This window comes from Condylura cristata, unplaced genomic scaffold (assembly GCF_000260355.1).
Source record: "Condylura cristata isolate star-nosed mole 26May11 unplaced genomic scaffold, ConCri1.0 scaffold00007, whole genome shotgun sequence".
Classification (NCBI taxonomy): Eukaryota; Metazoa; Chordata; class Mammalia; order Eulipotyphla; family Talpidae; genus Condylura; species Condylura cristata.
In genome coordinates this window covers 44,760,821-44,782,300 of record NW_004567108.1, presented here as the reverse complement: position 1 = coordinate 44,782,300, position 21,480 = coordinate 44,760,821, and the positions used below count along the sequence as shown (strand labels likewise).

At 37.9% G+C, this 21,480-nt stretch overlaps 1 protein-coding gene across 1 annotated transcript in view; it reads left to right on the top strand.

Moving 5' to 3' along the window:
* Positions 1–21,075, top strand: part of ZSWIM6 (zinc finger, SWIM-type containing 6) — a gene marked incomplete at its 5' end in the record, with an annotated part of 171,344 nt that extends 150,269 nt beyond the window's left edge. Inside the window, 9 exons of the mRNA XM_012721770.1 lie at positions 3,115–3,291; positions 3,545–3,691; positions 5,432–5,578; positions 6,899–7,159; positions 11,128–11,263; positions 14,110–14,267; positions 14,891–15,054; positions 16,700–16,781; positions 18,381–21,075. Coding sequence (XP_012577224.1) covers positions 3,115–3,291; positions 3,545–3,691; positions 5,432–5,578; positions 6,899–7,159; positions 11,128–11,263; positions 14,110–14,267; positions 14,891–15,054; positions 16,700–16,781; positions 18,381–19,243 — 2,135 coding nt within the window. The remainder of the gene's footprint in view (positions 1–3,114; positions 3,292–3,544; positions 3,692–5,431; positions 5,579–6,898; positions 7,160–11,127; positions 11,264–14,109; positions 14,268–14,890; positions 15,055–16,699; positions 16,782–18,380) is intronic.
* Between the last annotated feature and the right edge of the window lie 405 nt (positions 21,076–21,480).

Here is a 21,480-nt window from a genome sequence, read left to right as displayed (position 1 = left end):
CTTGGCTCCATAGCCCCCATTTTGCGCTTATGGAATTTTCTTTTCTCTTTCAGAACCAGATTCTTAAGTAGTTTAATTAACTCTCGCATATAATAATTTCATTCATGAGTTCATGTCACTATTTGCATGATTTGTTTATTCTAGGAAAGCTCAAAAGACTTAAGGTTGTGGTGGATTCAAGATAGGAGTTAAATGACAGGAGAAGGGGTCCAGAATCTAGATTGTTGTTTTCTATATTCTGGCCCCATATACAATTGGTGCTTCTGGAATGAGCTGGACAATGTGCTGAGTTTGAATGTGATGTTCACATAGTGTTTTCAGTCTCTTCAGAGAAAGAAAATGATAAATCATACTCCTTTGGGACTTGTCCAATCAAAAAGCAAGTTTAGGACTTGGGAAGGATGATTGTCTGGCTCTGCTTTGTCTAGAGATATTTGCCTTGGGAATTCAGTATTTGAAATCTGTCATATCTTTATTGCCCATGATGCTTTTATTTAATAACAAAAGAAAATAAATTTACCCCTCATAGCACAAATTTTTTCTAGTAGCTCAGTGTTTTCAAGTCCAGTAATTCAACGTCTGTTCTCTTCCATTGCTAGGAAATCGTATGCCTGGTCTATACTGGCGCTATCTTTAATCCCTTTCTACTTAATTATGTCTGCAGTTTTCTCTGTGTTTTATTCCTCACCTGCTTCTTCACACTACCATCTTAACACTTAACCTTTGGTTTATATTCCTCTTGGTTAAACATGACTATTTCATAGGTTTAGGAAGCAGGTAGAAGTGGTCCAGCCTCCATTGGGTACTTAATGGTTTGTCCCAGGGATCTGAAGTCAGGACCTGGTTTCTGATGGCAGTATTTGTAGGGACTATCTGAAGAGACACCTCAGCAAAGGGCCTCAGGTGTTCAGCCTGTAGTGGTTTTTTGGAGGCTCCAGGGGACTTGTTCATGAGATAACTTGGGGTACCTACAGCAGAGTAGAACAGCAGTTGCAGCTGAACAGTGTGCACGTGTGGTGGGCCACAGGCAGATGTGATGAACTCATGTGAACAAGCTGACAGGTTGGAGTAAATTTAAAGGGCAAGTCAGGCTCTATCTTAGCTTAGTTATTTGCTAGAACTAGTTAACAACCACAAATTAAGAGTCCACACTCTTTAAAAAAGTAATTGCCTTTAAGTTATAGCAGAATAATAGCCTTTTTTTTTTTAAATAAAAGAACTGACTCCCTTTTTTGCTTTTCTGAATTTTCCAAATTTTCTTTGATTGGCATATATTTATATTTTGTCTACTTTATTTAAAATTTCTTATGAATTTATGTACTTATCATTTAAAAAATTGGTTAAGATGATCTGTTTCTTGTTTCCATATTATGCAAAAATTAAAAAAAAAAAAACAGAAATCTAAGATTAAAATTACCAAAAATTTGATTCCTGGTCAGAACAACATTTTGTTTATGTATGTTTTTAGTCGTTGACTGTGTGCATAATCAGTTCTCTTGTTTGCCCTGTTATAATAGAACTCTATATACTCTCATTTTTATTTAGTTTTTGTTATGATTGGTTTTATTGGTCTCTTGGAGCCAACCACTATCATCTGCTGCTTACTGAAAACACCATGGTAGATTCAAAAGACCTTTAAATGTCGGACCACTCTTCCCATTTGCAAAGCCTACCTGTGTCTGCTATTAGCAAGTAGCAAGGAGTCTGGGCAGGGGCCATAACAGATACATCAATATTGATGCCCTTCAAATTATTTTTCATCCATGCATTTTGATACGTCTGCCAACAGAGCTATCTACGTTGACCAGAGACAGCTGTGAAAAGAGCAGCTGAATTAGCTGAATTTGGAGTGAGGATATCTGTTTCTGTATTGACTGCTATTGCTAGGCTGTGTGACCTTGACAGATCACTTTATTTCTCTTAATTTTTAGTCCCATAAGTAAAAGATGAGTTGGATTAGATGAATTCCAAGAGCTATCCTTCTGCAGTCAGTTCTTTGATTTTTAAAATTGCCTTTATATGTCTTGCTTAGTCAAAGCTCCAGAGACAGGAAGATGAAACTTTATCAAAGCAAGCTCCAGATAATGCTGCTCATTTAGTCAAGCCTCAGAATAGTTACTTTGATCTAAGTCAAATGCACATAGTTTGTTGCCCTTCCAGTTTGGAGGGGGTCCCTAGGGGGGAGTACAGGTACAGCTTGAACAGTGTCACCCAGAGGAACTGAGTAATCCCAGGAGTTAGGGTGAGAAGATCCTTTATTCCCCAAACATTTCTTTTCTCCGTCAGGTCCTGAAACTTGAACCCTCTTCGGAGTGTATGCTTCTGCTCTTTTGTGATACCCCGGCATGCACTATGCTGGGGCCATCACACCAGCCATGGAACCTGCCCAGGAGTCAGGAGGCAGCCTGTAGGGCAAGGTAAGTGCGCTGGTTTGTTTTGTAGCTATGTTGTGTGGCTTTGTGAAATGTTAAATATATGCATTTATGCCCTTTGGGATATAAAGTGACATTTAATCAATTTATATCCCAAGAAGCATAATAGTTTTAATTGTGCAAAACCGCACAATATAGTTAAAAAATACAACCAAAAGCACAACCCTTATGCATATCTTTAAAGGCTGATTGCCTCTTCCTGAAAGGTTCCATGGCTGGTGTCCCATCTCTTGCATAGTGTTTGTGAGAGCTGTTGATTCCATCAGGGCAGCCCAGCACAGCACCTCAGAAGTGGGGAGCAATGAGTTCTCATGTGAGATACATATATATATATATTTTGTGTGTGTGTGTGTGTGTGTGTGTGTGTGCCGAGTGCCTCTGTTGAGTTTATTTGGCATGGAAACTAGACTTGACATTCTTTTTGCAGGATGCATTTAACCTTAGCTTTGATGGCTGCAGAGTGTTTGTGTTTGATAAATCAAGTGACTGAATGGTGGCTCCTGGGCTGACTTGCCTCCCAGTATTAGGACATGAGAATATTCACCCTTCATCCTTCTGTTTAGGGGGTGCAGGACAATGTGTGTGGGTGTGTTCGTGAACATCTGGCCACAAAATGGTATGACTGATTTATTTACATGTGAATAATAGCTGACACGGCTTTCTGAATTGTGGAAAAAAACAGATTCATCGAACAGGCCACACCGGACAGTGTTCACCCGAGCTATTGAGGCATGTGATCTCCACTGGCAGGATAGCCACTTGCAGCACATTATCAGCAGTGACCTATACACCAACTACTGTTACCATGACGACACTGAAAACTCCCTCTTTGACTCCCGCGGGTGGCCCCTCTGGCATGGTAAGTGGCCAAACCGGAAAGACATTTCCATGACTTACTTCTTTGTTTAGTTTCTATAGCGTTATTGGAGTGGGTGGTAGAAGAGTCGAGGGATTCAATGGAGATGGATGAATGCTTGGCAATAGGAGCTGAGTTTTTCATTCAAATCTGAATTTAGAAATGGTTTCTTGTGTCTTTTTAATCTTCTATTAAATCCAGTTTTTCTGAATATATCTGACATTGACAACTTTGCACCCTTAACTTTCTGTTTTAGAACATGTTCCTACTGCCTGTGCAAGAGTGGATGCATTACGTTCTCATGGGTATCCCAGAGAAGCACTGAGACTAGCAATAGCTATTGTGAACACATTAAGACGACAACAACAGAAACAGTTGGAATTGTTCCGAACTCAAAAAAAAGGTGAATGTGAAGGAGTTTGTTTCCTTTGGAATGGGATTCTTGGTGATGACGTCATTAGGTTTTGTGCTCTTTAGGGAAGAAAAAGCTTTTAAAATTAGAATAGGGTGCCTTTACTCACCAGTAAAATTCCTCTCAGTTGGTCTGTGAGAAAGTTTAGGTGTCTGGCTTTTTCCCTGGTTGACTGTTATAAGAAAGTAAGTATTTTTTAAAAGTCTGAAAGTAGTTTGTGATTTAAAGAAGAGTTTTTTTTCTTAATGGTGTGAATAGCTATTTAGTATATCTGAATTATCTAAAATGCAAGTTAGCCAGATATCTGATTTTGTGAACATGTATTTTAATACTTAACAGGAAGGCCTTTAGGTGGGTAACTGCCTGTGAATCTTAGCAATAGGTCCCAGCTGGGAGACCTTAGGCAGTGACTTGACTTCTCTGTGGTTTAGAGTCCTCATCTGTGGAATGGGGCTCAGTGGAGTTCCTATTGCTTAGAATTGTTGAGAAGATTAGGCAAGTTAATTCCCACAGAGCACTTAGAACAGGGCCTGGCATAATATCTAAGCACTCTAAAACTTTTTAATTGTAATAATAATTATCAAGTTGTTGAAACAGGCTGGAAGTTGCAGCTAGTGTTTGTTTAACTTGTAATATCACCCAGACTGGTTGAAATAGGCTTGAGATTGGAGCTGGTGTTTAACTTGTAGTACTATCAATTTTGGAAGTACTGATGTTATTTAACATTATTGTTTATATGATGAAAGAAAATCCAAAGTTGATAACTGAACCAGATAAAGGGAGAGCTTTGATAGGCTTGGGAGGATAATCAGGCAAAGAGAGTGAAGCACTTTTGCGAAAAAAGAGCTTTCTCATGAATATTAGATATTTAAAACTCATCATAAACTTTACTAAGAAATACTGTTTTAAATATATTCAATAAAATTGTTATAATAGTTAAATACAAAGTATGAAAACGTTAGTTCATGTAGTGAGAGTATATGGTAAGCTAGACTCTTTTGGTTACCCTTGAAGCCATTCATAGACCTAATTTCTGCTTTATCTTGGAAGCACTGAAAACCCATTTCAAGCGTTTTTTTAAAACTTCCCATCCTCTCCCTCTCCCAAGGGAGGCCACTCCCTATTAGCATAACAGACTCTGGCTTCCACTCAACAGGTCACCTTAGACTAATAACATATCTCAGTAAATCTTGGGTGATTTATTCAATGCCTTTATGTACGCAGAAAGTATTTGTGTGAAAAGTACAAGGCAGGATCCTGCTCTGTGCTAGGTAGACTCTTCCCCACACTCCGCCACCCCAACAGAGATTTTCCCGTCTCTGGTAGCTATATTACATTAAAAAAGACTTTTCCAAACTTCTTTTTTTTTTTTTACAATATCTACAATGTTACGCCTTGACCTACAATTGAGAAATCTGGACAGAATCATAAAATATGACTTTGTAGAAGTAAGTTTTGTTTTCAAAAAAAATGTTAACTCAGTACCCTGGAAACATGATTTAAATAGATGATTGAGAACTGTCTTGGGAAGCTAGTACCATTTGTATTGATTTACAAATGAACCTTCAGAATTCATAGCAGTTCACAAGTTGGGAATTATGTGTACCTTTGTTTTTTAATTAGGAATTTTTTCTATGCAGTTTAGTACTAATTTGTCAGGATGCCACTATTAAATGTTACAGGATTTGTCTCCTTGATGCCATCATCTCTCAATATCCTTTTCTTACACAGAGCTACCCCATAAAAGCATCACATCAATAACCAACCTGGAGGGCTGGGTTGGACATCCCCTGGACCCTGTGGGTACTCTCTTCAGCAGCCTTATGGAAGCTTGCCACATCGATGATGAAAGCTTCTCTGGGTTCTCAGATTTTACAGGTAAAAGGAAAAAAAAAAATTGTCTCATGCTTTTTTCTAAAATCCGAATGGCATCTGTTACTGTTTCTCTCAGTTTGTTTTATGAATCCATAAAACTACCCATACCTGTGGTTAGAGAAGAGCAAAGAAATGAACACCCTTATGCTGTTCAGACAGGCTTCTACAGACCCGGAGAAGTCTAGTGTCTGTACTTGGCGGCTGTGTCAGGAACTTTAGAAATACTCACAGTGATCCTGCATCTAAGAATTATTTATGGTTGTGACTACAGTATAAAGTAAACATAAAAAAAAAAAGTTGTGTCATACAATATTTAGAAGTAGAAATATAGTTTAATTGCTTTTTAATTTGTCTTTGCATTAAAAATGACTTGTTTATTTAAATAAAATATTTCTCTTAGTCGACCTTAAGTGCTAACTGTCATTAAAAGTGTTTTGCATCACACATACCTTTAAAGCAGTTTTGAGATTTTCCTTTGGCCTTTGATAGTTGAGATTTAACAATTATCCCTTAAATTGACTGTCAAGGGCAGCTTGCAAAAGCTTGGGAAAGGGAAGGGATTGTTTCATTTTGCTCCTGTGCCTATGACTGCTTAAGCTCAGGGAGTTAGTTATCTTGCCCCTCAATCCTTTCTCCTGGGGTGGTTGCCTTTGTAGATTATGTATGTGTGACCCAAATTCTGTCAGTTGGTGAAAGATAGGACACTGCATTTTCCTGATTGGGAGGTTGGTGCGGAAGTTTTGCAAAACTTCTAAAGCACCTTAATAGAGAGAAAAGACTGCTCCAAGAATCATTTGTTTTGTGATAACTGATGTCTATTGAATAACAAGATGAACCTTGAAATTGAGTTATGTATATTATATGCTCAGCTGTTGCCATTATAAATTTCAATACTGTAATAAAAGTATGGAAGCCTTTTTTAATACCAGACTTTAAAAATTGGAAATTATTGCAATCATTGTGTAATTTTATTCTTGCTTAATTAAAATAGTACCTTTGTTAAGTATTCTTAATGTCTTTTTGATTTATAGTTTTCGCTATGGTTCATTTTCAGTGGGAGAGAACTAATTGCAGCATCTTATCCCCCAAAACATACAAAGTTATTTGTGGTCTTTTATTTTTTCCAATAATGGAAATTTTTTTATTTTAACCTAAGAAATATGTTTTCTGGCCTTCTCAGAATTAAGTCAGTAATTCATTTGAAAGTTCTGGGTAAAATAAATATCTTTACATGTCAGAGTACCTACAAAAGTAATTTCTGACTCTGAATTGTGTGTGTGTGTGTGTGTGTGTGTGTGTGTGTGTGTGTGTGACATTTTACAGAGAACATGGGACAATGCAAGTCTCTGGAATACCAGCATCTACCTGCACACAAATTCTTAGAAGAAGGGGAATCCTATTTAACGCTAGCTGTGGAAGTAGCCCTGATCGGGCTGGGACAGCAGCGTATCATGCCTGACGGGCTGTACACACAAGAGAAAGTTTGCCGGAATGAGGAGCAGCTCATTTCCAAGCTTCAGGAAATTGAATTGGATGACACACTGGTGAAAATTTTTCGCAAGCAAGCAGTCTTCCTATTAGAAGGTAGTTTGCCTAAGTTTTCCACTTAGTAGCCAAGTTTATTTAGTTGCTAAGTGTTCTTTGGTTAAGAATACTTGCGAATGCATTTAAAATGATCGTTATCCCAGTTGACATGGTCACTTAGTGTCATAGGCATGGTCACTATCCAAAAAATTATTACTTAATTTTTTATCACTTAATTAAAAAGTATAGATGTTTAGTTTTGTGTCATTTCACTTAGGTAGTCATGTCCCAGGTCGCCCAATTATGAACAGCTGTTAGAAATGACTCCCAATTTTGAACAGGTTTTGAGGACTGTCTTATTTAGATTATATTGTTCCTGAGGTAGGTGTAGGTCTGATATTTAGTAAGTTACTGCTGCTCATAGCTTTATTCCTACTTGTTAGATCAGTTAAATAATAAAGTGGAAATTGGTTGGTATTCCTCCAAATTATTGGCTGTTATTTGGCATGTGGATCTTGAATGTGTCATTTGCACACATTAACAAAGGACTCCAGGCTTTAGGAATGAATTTCCACTGTACTAATTATTTCAGGGAATTCATTAGGCAGGGGTCAACAAACTAGGAGTTTCATAGTATATCTAAGGCAAAGTGGAATTTTTTTTTTTTTTTATAACAAGGTTTGGAATCTAAGAGTCCTAACAAATTTTGACTGGCATTACTTTTTTTTTTTTTCTCTCTTAAAAAGAGTAAAGGTGATTAGTATCGTAACCTAAACTAATGTGCAAATTTAGGTGCTGTCTGATTGATAAGCTTTCCTCTCTCTCTCATGTAGATGTGTGTTACTATGAATTCTCAGTGATTGATAGGTTTGTAAAGTTCTGTATCATCTTATATTCAGAACTGTTAAATACAGAAAAGGGGTTTAAATAAAATAGTATTTCAGACCTCTTATTTGTACAAAACTAAAGACCTATTTGAAAGAAAATGTTTTCATCAATTATTTATATGTTTTAGAAATATACTTTAAGGGGACACTTTTCAAATGACATGCTTGATTTTGGTTAAAATTCTTAATAGTTATTTGCAACAGTGTCCTGAAGTTCATTTTTCTTAAGAGAAAATGCCTGTCTGAACAAATGTCAAGTGATCTTAATTACTGCATTATTGTTTAATTTTAGTTGCCCCCTATATAATTCCTTTTAATATAACCAATATCATTAACCACAGGCATCTAAATATTGTCTCTGGCTATTAGTAACTAACTTTTCATTTCTGTTATACTAAAGGATAGGAAGAATATTTTTCAAACTTGATAGTTTGACACCTCGTTTATAATTACCATTTTACTTATCTCCATATTCATCACTCGTGAAATTATTTTACTTTGTCTTTGTCTTTTTTTAAAAATGTAGTCTTAGTGCATCCCTCCTCATTAGACACTTTTATGAGGACTGTGCCTGATAAGGCAGCTCTGCTGACTTCTGCCAACCTCCTCTCCTCCCCTGGCCCTGCTAGGCTTGTGAAGAGAGCGCAGCCCAAGGCAGGAAGCAGTCCAAGGGAAAGCCGGGGCCAGTTTCAATAAACTCCAGATGATAAGTGCTCTGTTACTGAGTTAACTGCACTGGGGCACAGAGTTCTTCATGCATTTGCATTCTTTGATTTCAGGAGCAAATTAGTTAGCCCACTCAGATATGTGAAAAAGAGGAAGCGGTAACACTGCAGTGATGCTGGGTGTTCATCTCTTTTGAACACGGTATTGGTGTATCGGCTAATTGACGCTTGGAAGGGCACTTCTGGAGAACTTAGTACAAATTTCACTTTTTCATTATTTAGTACATTGAGGTTCAAGGACCAAGTATACTGGTTATTGATCCAAAAATCAGTTTTGTGATACCTGACTGAATGTTTTCCTTGTTGCGAGACATCATAGTGAAGTGTTGATTATGTATCCTGGGTTTCCCTGCATAGACAAAAAGGCAGTTTAGTTGATGGTTGCAGGGAAACATTGGAAGGAAGCAGAGAACAAATGAAGAAGATGGATAAGCTCCAAATTTTCTATAATTAGTCATTAAGAGATAGTGCCTTAGTATGTTTAGGTTGCCTTAACAACAACAACAAAAAAAAAAACAACATCACTTAGTGTCTTAAACAACAAAAACTTAGTTCTCACAGTTGTGAAGTCAAAGAGTTCCCCCCGTTCAGTGTCTGGTAAGAGCCTCTCCTCATCTCATAGATGACTGCCTTCAGCCTGTACCCTCAAAGCAGAGTTCCAGAGACAGGAAAAACAGCTCTCTGATATCTGTTCTTATAAGGGCATGATTCAATCCTAACTATCAAGGCCCTACCCTTTTACAGTCTCCATAAAGGCCCTATCTACAAACACAGTCACTCTGGGAGTAGCATCAGAGTAAGAATTGGGGCAAGACTGAAAACATTCAGTCCACAGTAGTAACAAGTAATTTGACTTCATTATATGAAACTAAAGGCCAAGAGCTGTAATGCTTTGTCAACTTTTGAAGAACACAAGAACACTGAAATTTTTAAAGAAAAAGATGAATAGGATAAAAATTAGAAATCTTAGTATGGATTTCACTTTGCCTTGGTTTAAAAAACATCATTTATATGATTTGCAAAGTACCTAAATGATGAACAATTCAAAAATACTAACCTAAAAATAAAACAATGAAATTGAAAAGTAACCTTTGTTAAAATGGCCTAGAATGAATCATGACTTCCCCAGGGCTCGGTTCAGTACATCTCTCACCATTGCTTTTCAGCTGTGTTTCTTGCATCCTGAACTTATTGCCAGACTTGGTTTTCTCACGAAAAACAAATGTATCATGTCGTTTGAGTAGTAGTGTCATGGTTCATAATGTTTGAAATCATGAAACAGATGTTACCCCAAGGTGACATGGAAACTAATTTATTAAACACTTTTACAGTAACTAAACCTCAAAGTACCTAAGTGGAAAGTGGTTGAACTAACCACTGTGGTTTCCTTTCAAAATTTATTTTAGAAGTCTGTATTGCTCCTCTAAGGGCAGCATTCAGAGAGCACACTGGGGAAGTCAGCTCTGCCACGAAGCCTGTCATAACTTAACTAGAAACGAATTTTGATAGCTTAAATGTAATTTTGCTCTTAAAATTGGTCTTTTGGAGCCAAAAGCCGGTAGATTTCCAGTTGATTTTTTTCCCTTTCGCCTATGGTAAGAATCAGTTCTTCTAACCACCTTCTGCCACAATCAGATTTTTTTCTTGGGATTTGTGGTTCAGAACCCCAACCTGTTGCTCTCGAGTAAGGCAGAACACTGTTTTCTGGAAACCTGACTGGGTCCAGGAAAAGGTTCCAAAGTTAAGCTGCAGTCATCTGTGCATTTGAAAATCTGGATGCTCATCTTTCACACATTGAAAGAGGAGGTCTCTTAAATTCAGTGAGGTTTTATGCTTTGAAAGATTCCTTTTTCTGAAGCAGTTATAATGTGAAAAAGTTCTTCTCCTTAGTTCGCTGATTCTCATTTTGACTCTCCTATAACTGGGGGGTTGTTTCTCAAGTGAGTTTACTCAGTATTGGGTAACTCTACCCTGTAGAATAATTATTGACCTAAAAAAAATAAAAGTATTCCTTTCTGTTATGTTGCTGTTAACTTGATTAGCTTGAATATATAACTTTACATAATTTTTTTTTAAAGATTTATTTATTTGTGCATACAGAACTGGGGTACAAGCCAGAGGCTCAGGGGCGGTGAGAGGCTTCACCAGAGACAGAGTGGGGAACAGAACAGGCAGATGGTCGAAGTACACTGCTGAGGGGAGCAGTGGGCGGGTCAGGAGAGGTCTGCCACACCATGTGGTCACCTCCAGGGCAGGTGGGAATCAAACTCATGCAGAAGCGGCTTTAGATTCTCAATGCTGTACTTTAACCTGCTGCACCACCAGGGAGGGCCACTTTACATAATTTTTTAAAAATATACTTTACAAGAAGTAGAGTTCTAAAGGAATGTAAAATGTGTATGTTTTCTTCCCACAGCTGGACCATATAGTGGTTTAGGCGAAATAATCCATCGGGAGAGTGTTCCGATGCACACTTTTGCCAAGTATCTCTTCACCTCCCTCCTACCTCATGATGCTGAATTGGCATACAAAATTGCACTGAGAGCAATGCGGTACGTATTCATAGCCCAGACAGGCAGAGGCAATCAGATTCCTCACTGGGAAGAATGGCTGTTAACTGACTTCTCACTCCTTCATGTTTCTTGCAGATATCAGTAAAGCTAAAGCAGTACTCTTGCTTTTTGAGCTGTTGTGGTGGTAGCATGTGGGCTTGTTTTCCTGTTTTTGAGTAAGAGGGAAATTGTATGCTTAGCTACTTGCTGTGGCTTTCCCCATCTTCTCCCTGAAGCTAGAATCTGGAGCTAAAGAACAAGTTCAGTCCAGTTTAATCACAAGGCAGCAATAGTTGAAACCTTCCTGAAAACTTAATTTTCTTGAAACAGTGATAGATAAAACACTTGTTTGACTATGACTGAGGGGCTCCTGCAGTCCTGCTGTTCTTCCACACGGTGCACCAGTCTCCCGGATCATTGCGGCCCCGGTGCTCAGCTAGAGCTTGAGGAAGATGGGATCTGTATCGAGCACAGAAGACTTCACCCACCTGGGTCTTCAGGACCTACTCCCCTCGGCTCCAGCCTTCCTCATTCCCTCCTTTTCCTTAAGAACAATTAGCATATGTTATTTTCTACCAACAGCCTTTCTGTTTTCACTTTGTAAAAAAAAATCATTACTTTTTTCTTGGTGAGTGTTTTATAATAACATGAAGATTCTATTTTTCAATCTTACATATAACTTATATACTTTAAGGACCAGAAAGGGATTACTACCTTAAAATATGAGCTTTTCCCTGTTTAAAAAAAAAAACCATATATATATAGATATAGATACAGATATAGATATAGATATACCTCATTATAGTTAATAAAGACAAATTGTGTCCATACCTAAAAGCTTGAAGTGCTGGGGAATAGTTTGATCCTATATAGAAGGTTCTCATCAAAAGTTGATTCTGTATCTGCAACCAGTGTAGTAGATTCAGAAACAAAACTTTGCCTGTATATGGTATGTGTTGCTTATCTCTCGGGAGACCTCCTCTTCCATATGCAGTGATGAGGGTGTATGTATTCCTGTAACTGTGTTACAGTGTGTTTTGAGGCTCACATCCTTTCATTTGACTTGCTTTCCTTGACAACATGAAATCCCATTAACTTATCAGAACAACCTTACAAGTTCTTGCTTGTCTAGTCATTAAAGTAAAAATAAATTAATAATATAAACAAAAAAGTTCCCCACCAAGCTCCTTGATACCACTTGGTCTGTGTGGTAGAGCACGATTTTATGAGTTCCTGTTCCCATTTGGAAGCTAAAATGGAAGCTGTCATATGAAGGCAGATGCTTAGTTCTGTAGCTAAAAATTCTAAGAGTTCTCCTGTTTTAAAGGGAAGGATGCTCATGTAATGATGACCCCAGATTTTTTGTTACAGCCAAATGTAAAGTGTAAGGGTAAAATACATAACTTGACCCTGTGGTTCTGACATGTGGAGTTATTTGTCAGGTGGAGAGACTTGCTTTCCTAACACTCAGAAACTCACTATCTTTGCAAGGCAGTTTCTTCATGGGAGTTGGGGGTACTAGTATCAGCAGGACACAGGATTTGTTTGCCACCTCTGCCACCTCAGCCGAAGGCCTACTGTGGAAGGGAAGTAATGTGGCCTGCTGGAACATGTCAGGGAAATCAGGGACATGAAAGAAAAGAGGCATGTAGGTTACTTGTGTCTTATTCCTTCTGAAAGTGTGGGGTAGAGGTAGGGATGAAGAAGGGCATTTTCAGCACTCATTTGCTCATCTTTTCAGGAACATTGGTTGACTAGTTTTCTCTATAACAGCTCTGCAAAAATCTGCCTGTGTGTATAGGGACATTCTGGGGTTTTAAAAAAGTTAAACATTGACTCATTTCTTAATTGCCTACCTTGACACCCTTTAATATCAATCTTATTGTGTCTACACAAAAGAAAAAGTGACATTGGCGTTCCAGAGCAGTAACTGCATTTGGGTGGGGTCATCAAAGCCAGCATCACACAGTGACCCTGCTAACTCCTCTTGGTCCTTCACTCTTAGTCCTTAACATGGGGTATTGGAATGAAGATCAGTATTTTGATGACTGGAAAAGAATTATTTCACTTGCACCTTCTCTATGAATCTCTTTGTATTTTTATTTATAAGAGATCGCTAAACATGTGCTTTGTGCTTTGTTCCCAGCAATTCTTTGTCAATGTATTCATAATCAAAGATAGAGCATTTGAAATCAGAAGTCATTCTGAATTTATGCAAGATTTTCAAGAGACATACTTGGGACATTTGCTTTCACTTCAGATGTGATTTGATAGAGCATACTTTAACCACAAATTTCTAAAGTAATAGGGAACTAATTCTGAAGAAAGTTTGAATATGGAAAGGAAGTCAGTTCTGTTTTACTTCCCCTCTTATTTTGCGTTTTAATATTAAGCTTATTCATCTCACTCTTCACTAACCCTGTTTTAATCTCACTCTTAAACATTCACCTTATTTAATCACTTTGTTGATTTTTACTTTTTTAATAAGTGATAACATTCAAAACATTTTTAATAGAGTACTTCTTTTTTCTACATCAAACCACCCATGCCCATCTCCACCTGCCTCCCTCTCCTATCCCCTCAAAAATTTGCAACACACAAAATCAAGACTTACATCTCCATTGTTATATACCTTTATTTCTCTGAACAATGCAGCTTTCCAAATGATGCTAAAAAAAGGCAATCTCTTAGGTTTGGATAATGGGTAATGACTTTGGCATCTAGACAGTCTAGAGTAACTGTACCAGCTTTTCCTTCACACCAGTGTCACTTGCTTTTAGCCAGCTCCGTGGCCAGAGGATCACAAATAATAACTAGGAGCCCCCTACCTTGTCTTTTCTTTACAGGTTACTAGTATTGGAATCTACTGCTCCAACGGGAGACCTCACCCGCCCTCACCACATTGCATCAGTTGTTCCCAACCGATACCCTCGTTGGTTCACACTAAGCCACATAGAGTCCCAGCAGTGTGAGCTGGCATCTACCATGTTAACTGCAGCCAAAGGTACTGGATTGGCCTGAACTTCATGATTATTTTGTTAATTTGCCTTTTTTTTTTTTTTAATGTAAAGGTTTTGCTTTCTATCAAATTCTCACTTGTGGTGCTGATGTCAGGTTGTAAGAGAGGCTTTAGATGTAGCTCATGAGGCAAAACAGGTGCTACTCATTTGAGCCTGGCGTTTTCCTCATTTAACTGCATCATTAAACTTGCTGTTGGCAGATTCAGGTTTAGTTAGCAGGCCATGTAAGTGGTGGTAGATGCAGAAGCAGATTAAAAAGTTAAGGTACATTTTTGTTTTCTCTGAAATAATCACCAAAAAATATACAAATAGGAGCCAAGAGAGGTCATTACTGTATCATGTTGTTTCTGTTTCATACGGGCTTTAGTCATCGAGGGTGTGCCTCAGTGTATCTTTTTTGTGGAGCAGAGATTCATATACATTGCAGTAACTATGGGATGCTTAGTTGTAACATCTGTGCCATCTGTGAACATTTCAGGTAAATTAACTTGTGTTTTGTGTTTTGTTTCCTTTTTTCCTCCCTTTGTGTGTATGTGGCTGTATGACTTTTTGTTTGTTTTGTTTTCCTTCAATTTGGTTTGGTTTGGTTTTCCCTTGTTCATTACAGGCGATGTTCGGAGGCTGGAAACAGTATTAGAATCCATCCAGAAAAACATTCACTCCTCATCCCACATCTTCAAGCTTGCCCAAGATGCATTTAAAATAGCAACTCTCATGGACAGTTTGCCAGACATCACTCTTTTGAAAGTGTCTCTGGAGCTGGGCCTGCAGGTACATGACTGGTGGTCTTTGCTGGGGCACCAAGGACTGCTAAATAAAGGCACCATCTTAGGGTTGTTTCTGTCTGCTGGATTGGATTTTTTAGTGCAGGTAAATGATTCTTTAGAGCAAAAATGTGTTCAGGAGAGTATGTTCTTCAGATCTGTGGTCCCCCTTCTGAACCAAACTTCTCCCTGAGGCGCAGGGTCTGTGTATTCAGAAGCCCTGTGTATGTCTTTCAGTCAGAAAATCATTTCTGAATTTTAGCCTTACATCACTATTTCTTTAGTGAAAGTAGACTTACTGCTATAAGAGACTTAAATCTATCCTATAATAATATAGGTTCAGTTGGTAGGATTAATATTTTAGAGGAAGGATGAATTTTTATTGATGTGTGCATGTTCATAATAGATGGACAGTCCTAGGTCTTTCTTTATAACCCTGAAATAACTAGGCAAAGATGAGTGATTAGGCTAGTGTCAGCTTCAGCTTTCAGCGGCCTCCTGAGATATAACGACTGAGGACACTTGAGTTACTCATACGGCTAGACATTTGCTTTTTTTAAATTTCTGGAAAGATTGTTATGTAAACCAAGAATTGAAAAGTTCATGTTTCTATTTCTTTTCTCAGGAAATCTCTCTTAATATTTTTTCCTGTATTAGACATTTTTCTCCATAAACAAAGAAGTGAAATTTGTATCCTCTAGTTACCTAAAGTAATGCCCGAATAGGGCATTCTAGGGTATAGATGAGTAATCTAGTTTTCAAGTTACAGGATTGTCTTCTGGTGATTAAGTTTATAGAGTTGTATTACAGGAAAATGCTCATACTATAAATGTACTCCAGAAGTATAGAAGATTGCATTCAAGGTATATAATCACATTTTCAAAGTTTTGTTTAAAAAAAAATAAAGTTTTATTTTGTTATCATTTACCTCTTAAAGGTATGATGCAGAGCGTACCATACGTGTTATCTGGTTATTTGGATTCTGGCAGATATTTTTGGGTAAATGGCAGATTACTGAGAGCTTATTCATTGTTTTCTTCTTTCTAGGACCATACAGGGTTTCCCATAGTGCCTTTCCAAGCCTTCAGGAGCATTCTGCCCCTAAATTTTCTGAATCCTAAAATAATGGGAAATAGGAAGAGATGGATAACTTTATCTTAGAATTTCTTTCTTTTTTATTTATCTTAGAATTTCTAATTAAAATGTGAAAAAAAAACTTATCATTAATGGTGCCAAAGATAATCTGGGGTTGTCTTCATAATCATCAATAAGAGCAAACAGTGACTGAAGGAATAACTGAAGTGATTATTTTAAAAATATCTCTCCCAACTGAGGGCTCCTAGTCAGAATTAATTCATGAGGAGCTTCAACTATCTAGAGACCCATGCCTGATTTTGTAGGTGAGAAAAGTGATTGATGGAGTGACTTGCCAGGATGTTGCATGTGGTCAGGAAGTCCAAACTTGCCTCCTGCCTCTCACACTGGGCAAGGTCAGTCAGCTCCAGGGAGCCATGGATAAATCCAAATTAATCTGCAAAACTTTGCTCAAAAATGGCTCTTCATCCTCCTGGTAGTGGGATTGTGCCCATATATGCCTTAGAGAAATTGTTTTCTTTCTAATCTTCCAAAACATGTGTTACCTGTCTTTATAGGTTATGCGAATGACACTGTCAACCTTAAATTGGCGACGGCGGGAGATGGTGAGGTGGCTGGTAACCTGTGCCACTGAAGTGGGTAGGTAGACTCCAGAGAAGGAACTTCTCCAGATGTCTCATGCTCCATTTAACTTGTCATTTACAGATACAGGAACATTTTCACTCCTTTTATCTTGACTCCTTCAAGTCTTCTCACCTTCGGTCAGTCTTTACAGGGTTAGCCTCTCTCTTAACCCCCACCTCCAACTATCTAACCCTCATCCTCCCGCCTTCTTTTACACACACTTTGCATAGTTCTTCTTAGACAACCACATTTGTGGACTTCAACCTCTTATTTAAAATGGATTAAGTCACTGAATAAGTACTTACTCATTTTTGTCATTTCTAAGGTACTTTTAGTAACTTTTTGTATAATCAGTTTTATAATTTTACATTAATGTGTTCCAGAGTGAATCCTTGATAGGTTGGAAACCACCTTTGAAACTAACTAGAGACTGGGGTCAGTGACTGGGTCCATTTTAATGAAAATAATATAAAGTTATCTAGTTGTGCTGATCTGTTTTCTTCTTCATCTTTGGCCGTATTGTATCCAGCAGAGAAATGACCACTGGGTATGGTTTGGGTGAGTTTTCAGATATGTGAGAATTTGCAGCTAGTCATAAGAAGATCCCCTAGTTGGCCATAAGCTGCAATTTGTGAGACCCTTCAGCCAACTGCTTTCCCTCTGCTGTAGTAAATCTGTACTAAAGAAAGCTGTACAATCCCAGCAGGAAAGCGAACACAAACAAAATGGCTGCTGCTTGAAATAAATGTTGGCGTAATTGTCTTTTTGTGTCAGAAAAGTATACATACCTCTTGCTGAGAAGACTGCCGCCTCAGGGTTTTGATATGACATAGCTGGTACTGTAAAATCATTCTTCTTATTACTTCTGTTAATTTATTATGTTTTGTTATTTTTCAAAAAAAGGAAATTGGTCTCTCTAAATTTGTGTAGATAGTGTCAGTTTCATGAAACAATACAAAGATAATACAAGTTCAAGGACTGCACATGATTTCCTCTACCTTTTTCTGGAAGATTTAGTACTTTTTCTTAACTCATTCATGTTTAAGACTTTCTATAGCTTAGGCATATTGGGCGTTTGTACTTAAAATGTTTGCTTTAAAGATCTGGTCAGCAATTTCCAACATGCGAGTCATCTGTGGGTCTGCTTCTGTTGACTTTTTTCTCGTGATTATAGTATTACATTTTCCTGCTCTCTTATTTGTCTAATTATTTTGTGCACTGTGTATTCTAAACTTACACACAAGCATGCCACATAAAAATTCTATTTTGGTAAGATTATGGTTTTTTCTGACTCTGATTCTTTAGTGGGTAACTGACAGGAGGCCCCAGTGAGCTCAAACTCATTAGCAAAAAACCATTGTCCAAAATGGCAAGCAGAACAGTGCAAATACCAGCTACCAAGAGGATTAGTTCTTTATTGCAGAGGTTCACCATCCTTTTGGGTATTTCACTGAATAACAATCTATAATATCCTTATTCTAAGAGATTGCTCCAAGGCCCAGTTCACGTCCTGTGATGATTAACAATGTAAGCATTGATTATAAAAGTGGAAATAAGGCAAGAGCTGTGGCCAGCGCCCTCATCAGTAATAGTGCTTCTTTGTGTTCCCTGTAGGTGTTTATGCCTTGGATAGCATCATGCAGAGCTGGTTTACGCTCTTCACTCCCACAGAGGCCACAAGTATAGTTGCTACCACCGTGATGTCCAACAGCACCATCGTCCGCCTGCATCTGGACTGCCACCAGCAGGAAAAGCTGGCCAGCAGTGCCCGGACACTTGCTTTGCAGTGCGCCATGAAGGACCCTCAGAACTGTGCCCTCTCCGCACTGACCCTGTGTGAAAAGGATCACATAGCTTTTGAGACGGCGTACCAAATTGTTCTTGACGCTGCTACGACCGGCATGAGCTACACCCAGCTCTTTACGATAGCACGGTACATGGAGCACCGTGGGTACCCCATGAGGGCCTACAAGCTGGCCACCTTGGCCATGACCCATCTCAACCTGAGCTACAATCAGGACACACACCCTGCCATTAATGACGTTTTGTGGGCCTGTGCGCTTAGCCACTCCCTTGGTAAAAATGAGCTTGCAGCTATAATACCTCTGGTGGTCAAGAGTGTCAAGTGTGCAACGGTACTGTCAGACATTTTGCGCAGATGCACTCTGACCACCCCTGGCATGGTGGGACTTCACGGGAGGAGGAACTCTGGTAAGCTCATGTCACTGGACAAAGCCCCCTTGAGGCAACTCTTGGATGCCACGATCGGGGCCTACATCAACACAACGCACTCTCGGCTCACACACATCAGTCCTCGGCACTATAGTGAGTTTATAGAGTTCCTCAGCAAGGCCCGAGAGACCTTCTTAATGGCGCATGATGGACACATTCAGTTTACACAGTTTATTGACAACCTGAAACAAATCTACAAAGGCAAAAAGAAACTGATGATGTTGGTTCGGGAGAGGTTTGGTTGATAGAACTTGTATGAATGGGGTGGGGAGGGCGGGGATGGGAGGGACGGTTTGTTTTTACTTGAGCCTGCCTTTGTACCCTTTTTAACTTAAAGAACAGAGCCACACCGGTATTATATGTGTATAGTTATATTGCGTTTGCAGACTAAATTGTCATGTTGTGAAAGTTTGTGTGTTTTTTTTTCCTTTTTTCTTTCTTTTCTTCCTTTTTATTTTATTATATATTTTTTTAATTTCTTTTTTTCCTTGGTTTTGTATGAGAGAGAGGTTAAAAAGGTTTGGTTTACACTGAGTATATGTTGTCAAGTGGCAAAAGTCCACATAGCTCTCCTGTTTTCTGTATACGTTCACAGCCTCAAAAAAAAAATAATTGAAATGGCTTTAAAAACCAAACAAAACACCTCCATCCTGTGATAAGTACCTCGAATGGATTCAGCTTTACTTCTTTGTAACTCATCTTTACATTTTCAGCATATTTAAATAAACAAACCAACAAAATGAAATACTAATAGTTAAAAGGCTGACCCACGTGGCTTTGCAGTGCTGTTCGTCCAGAAGCATGGCACACAATGCTTGTGCATGTGGAAACTTAGCGACTGTCAACATACATTCTCAGGGATTTATCAAAAAAATTAAAGAATGAGAGCATTTATTGTACTGTATATATATTATAGTATATGTCTGAATATTGAAATATAACATTAACTAATTTATAAAAAATATTCTATGTAATGCAAAATACTTGAAGCTGCAGTAGCTTGGTTTTAAACAAAAACAAAAAACTGAGAGAAAACCTATCAGAAGGACTAAAAGTGCGCCTTGCTTCAGGGTTGGCTCAGGCGGTGAACTTCATACTGGGCATCTATGCAGAGCCACCTTTTGGATTGCATGGTTGGACTGAGCTCTATTGGGAGAAATGACCTATGTATATATATGTATACAGCTTATGTATACATATGTATATGTATACACACAGACACAAGACAGACACACACACACACCAACAACCACTACACCACACATGCTTGTAACAGGCACTAGAATATAAAGAGGGACAACAAAACACAGCCAGAGCAGCAAGCCTTAGCATTAAGAATATACAGTATGCCGGAACTGGGGTTCGTGCCTCCTAGCCTAGGAAACTTAAAGAATATCCTTTGACACAAAACGCAAAATGTTTTCCAAAACAATTGACATATGATACATTACGCCTTTGCAGTGAGCTAATAATAAGCTAACCTTTGTGCACAAATAACATTATATATATTATATATCTATTCTGCATAGGTATTTTGACTTTGTGCAGGACAGAAAGTTGTGTAGGTATGACTGTTCTACTTTTCAGTTTTCTTTCTTTTTTTTTAAATATATTTTATTTTCTCTAGAATTACTCAAAACAAAAGCAGCCTTCTATCTTGCCTTGTCTTAATGCTTTAAAATAACCAAACTGGAGATCTAACTACCAAACTGTTCATTATATTATTAAATACCAACTTTGGTTACAGTATAGTGTCTTTACTTTAGCTGATGGTTCTGTAACCTTGTGCTTTTTAAGCAATTTTTATGTTTTGGTGCAAAAGTTGTCCAGTGTCTCTTGTTCCCTTCATTAGAGAACATGCTAGAGGTATGTTTGTAGGTATTTTTGTTTAGAAGAACTATTTCATGTGCCGCTCCATTTTATTTATTATAATAGGTAAAAAGAAAAAAAAAAGGTTGTACTTCATCACCCATGTAAACATGCTCATGAAGTTGAAAGTAATTAAGATTTGATACACTGATATCAATTTATTTATGTAACTAAATCACTGTTTTATAAACTTGTTAATGATCAACAATTTTTGTTTTGATTAAAATTAGTTTTTTGAAAGTTGATTCTGCCTCCTTTATGGTGTATCTCTCATGACACTTTAGTGATTATAGACCTGGATGTTAACATCTCTTGTTCAATACTGTATTAGTACATTTCAATAAATACTTACCTTTTTTTAGGCCCTGGAGATATAATAAACAAAACTAGACACCAGTTTATTGTCTGCTCTGTGGAGAGGACAGACAATAAATAAGATAATCAAAATATATGTGTGTGTGTGTGTGTATGTATATATATTGGCAGAATAGCCAATATTTCTTCAGCCTATACACTTGGTTATTCCTTCCATCCAAATTTAATAATCTTAATTTAGGATGCTTGGTACCTGATGTATTTAATAAATGCTCAGTTTGTGAGAGATTTTTAGAGC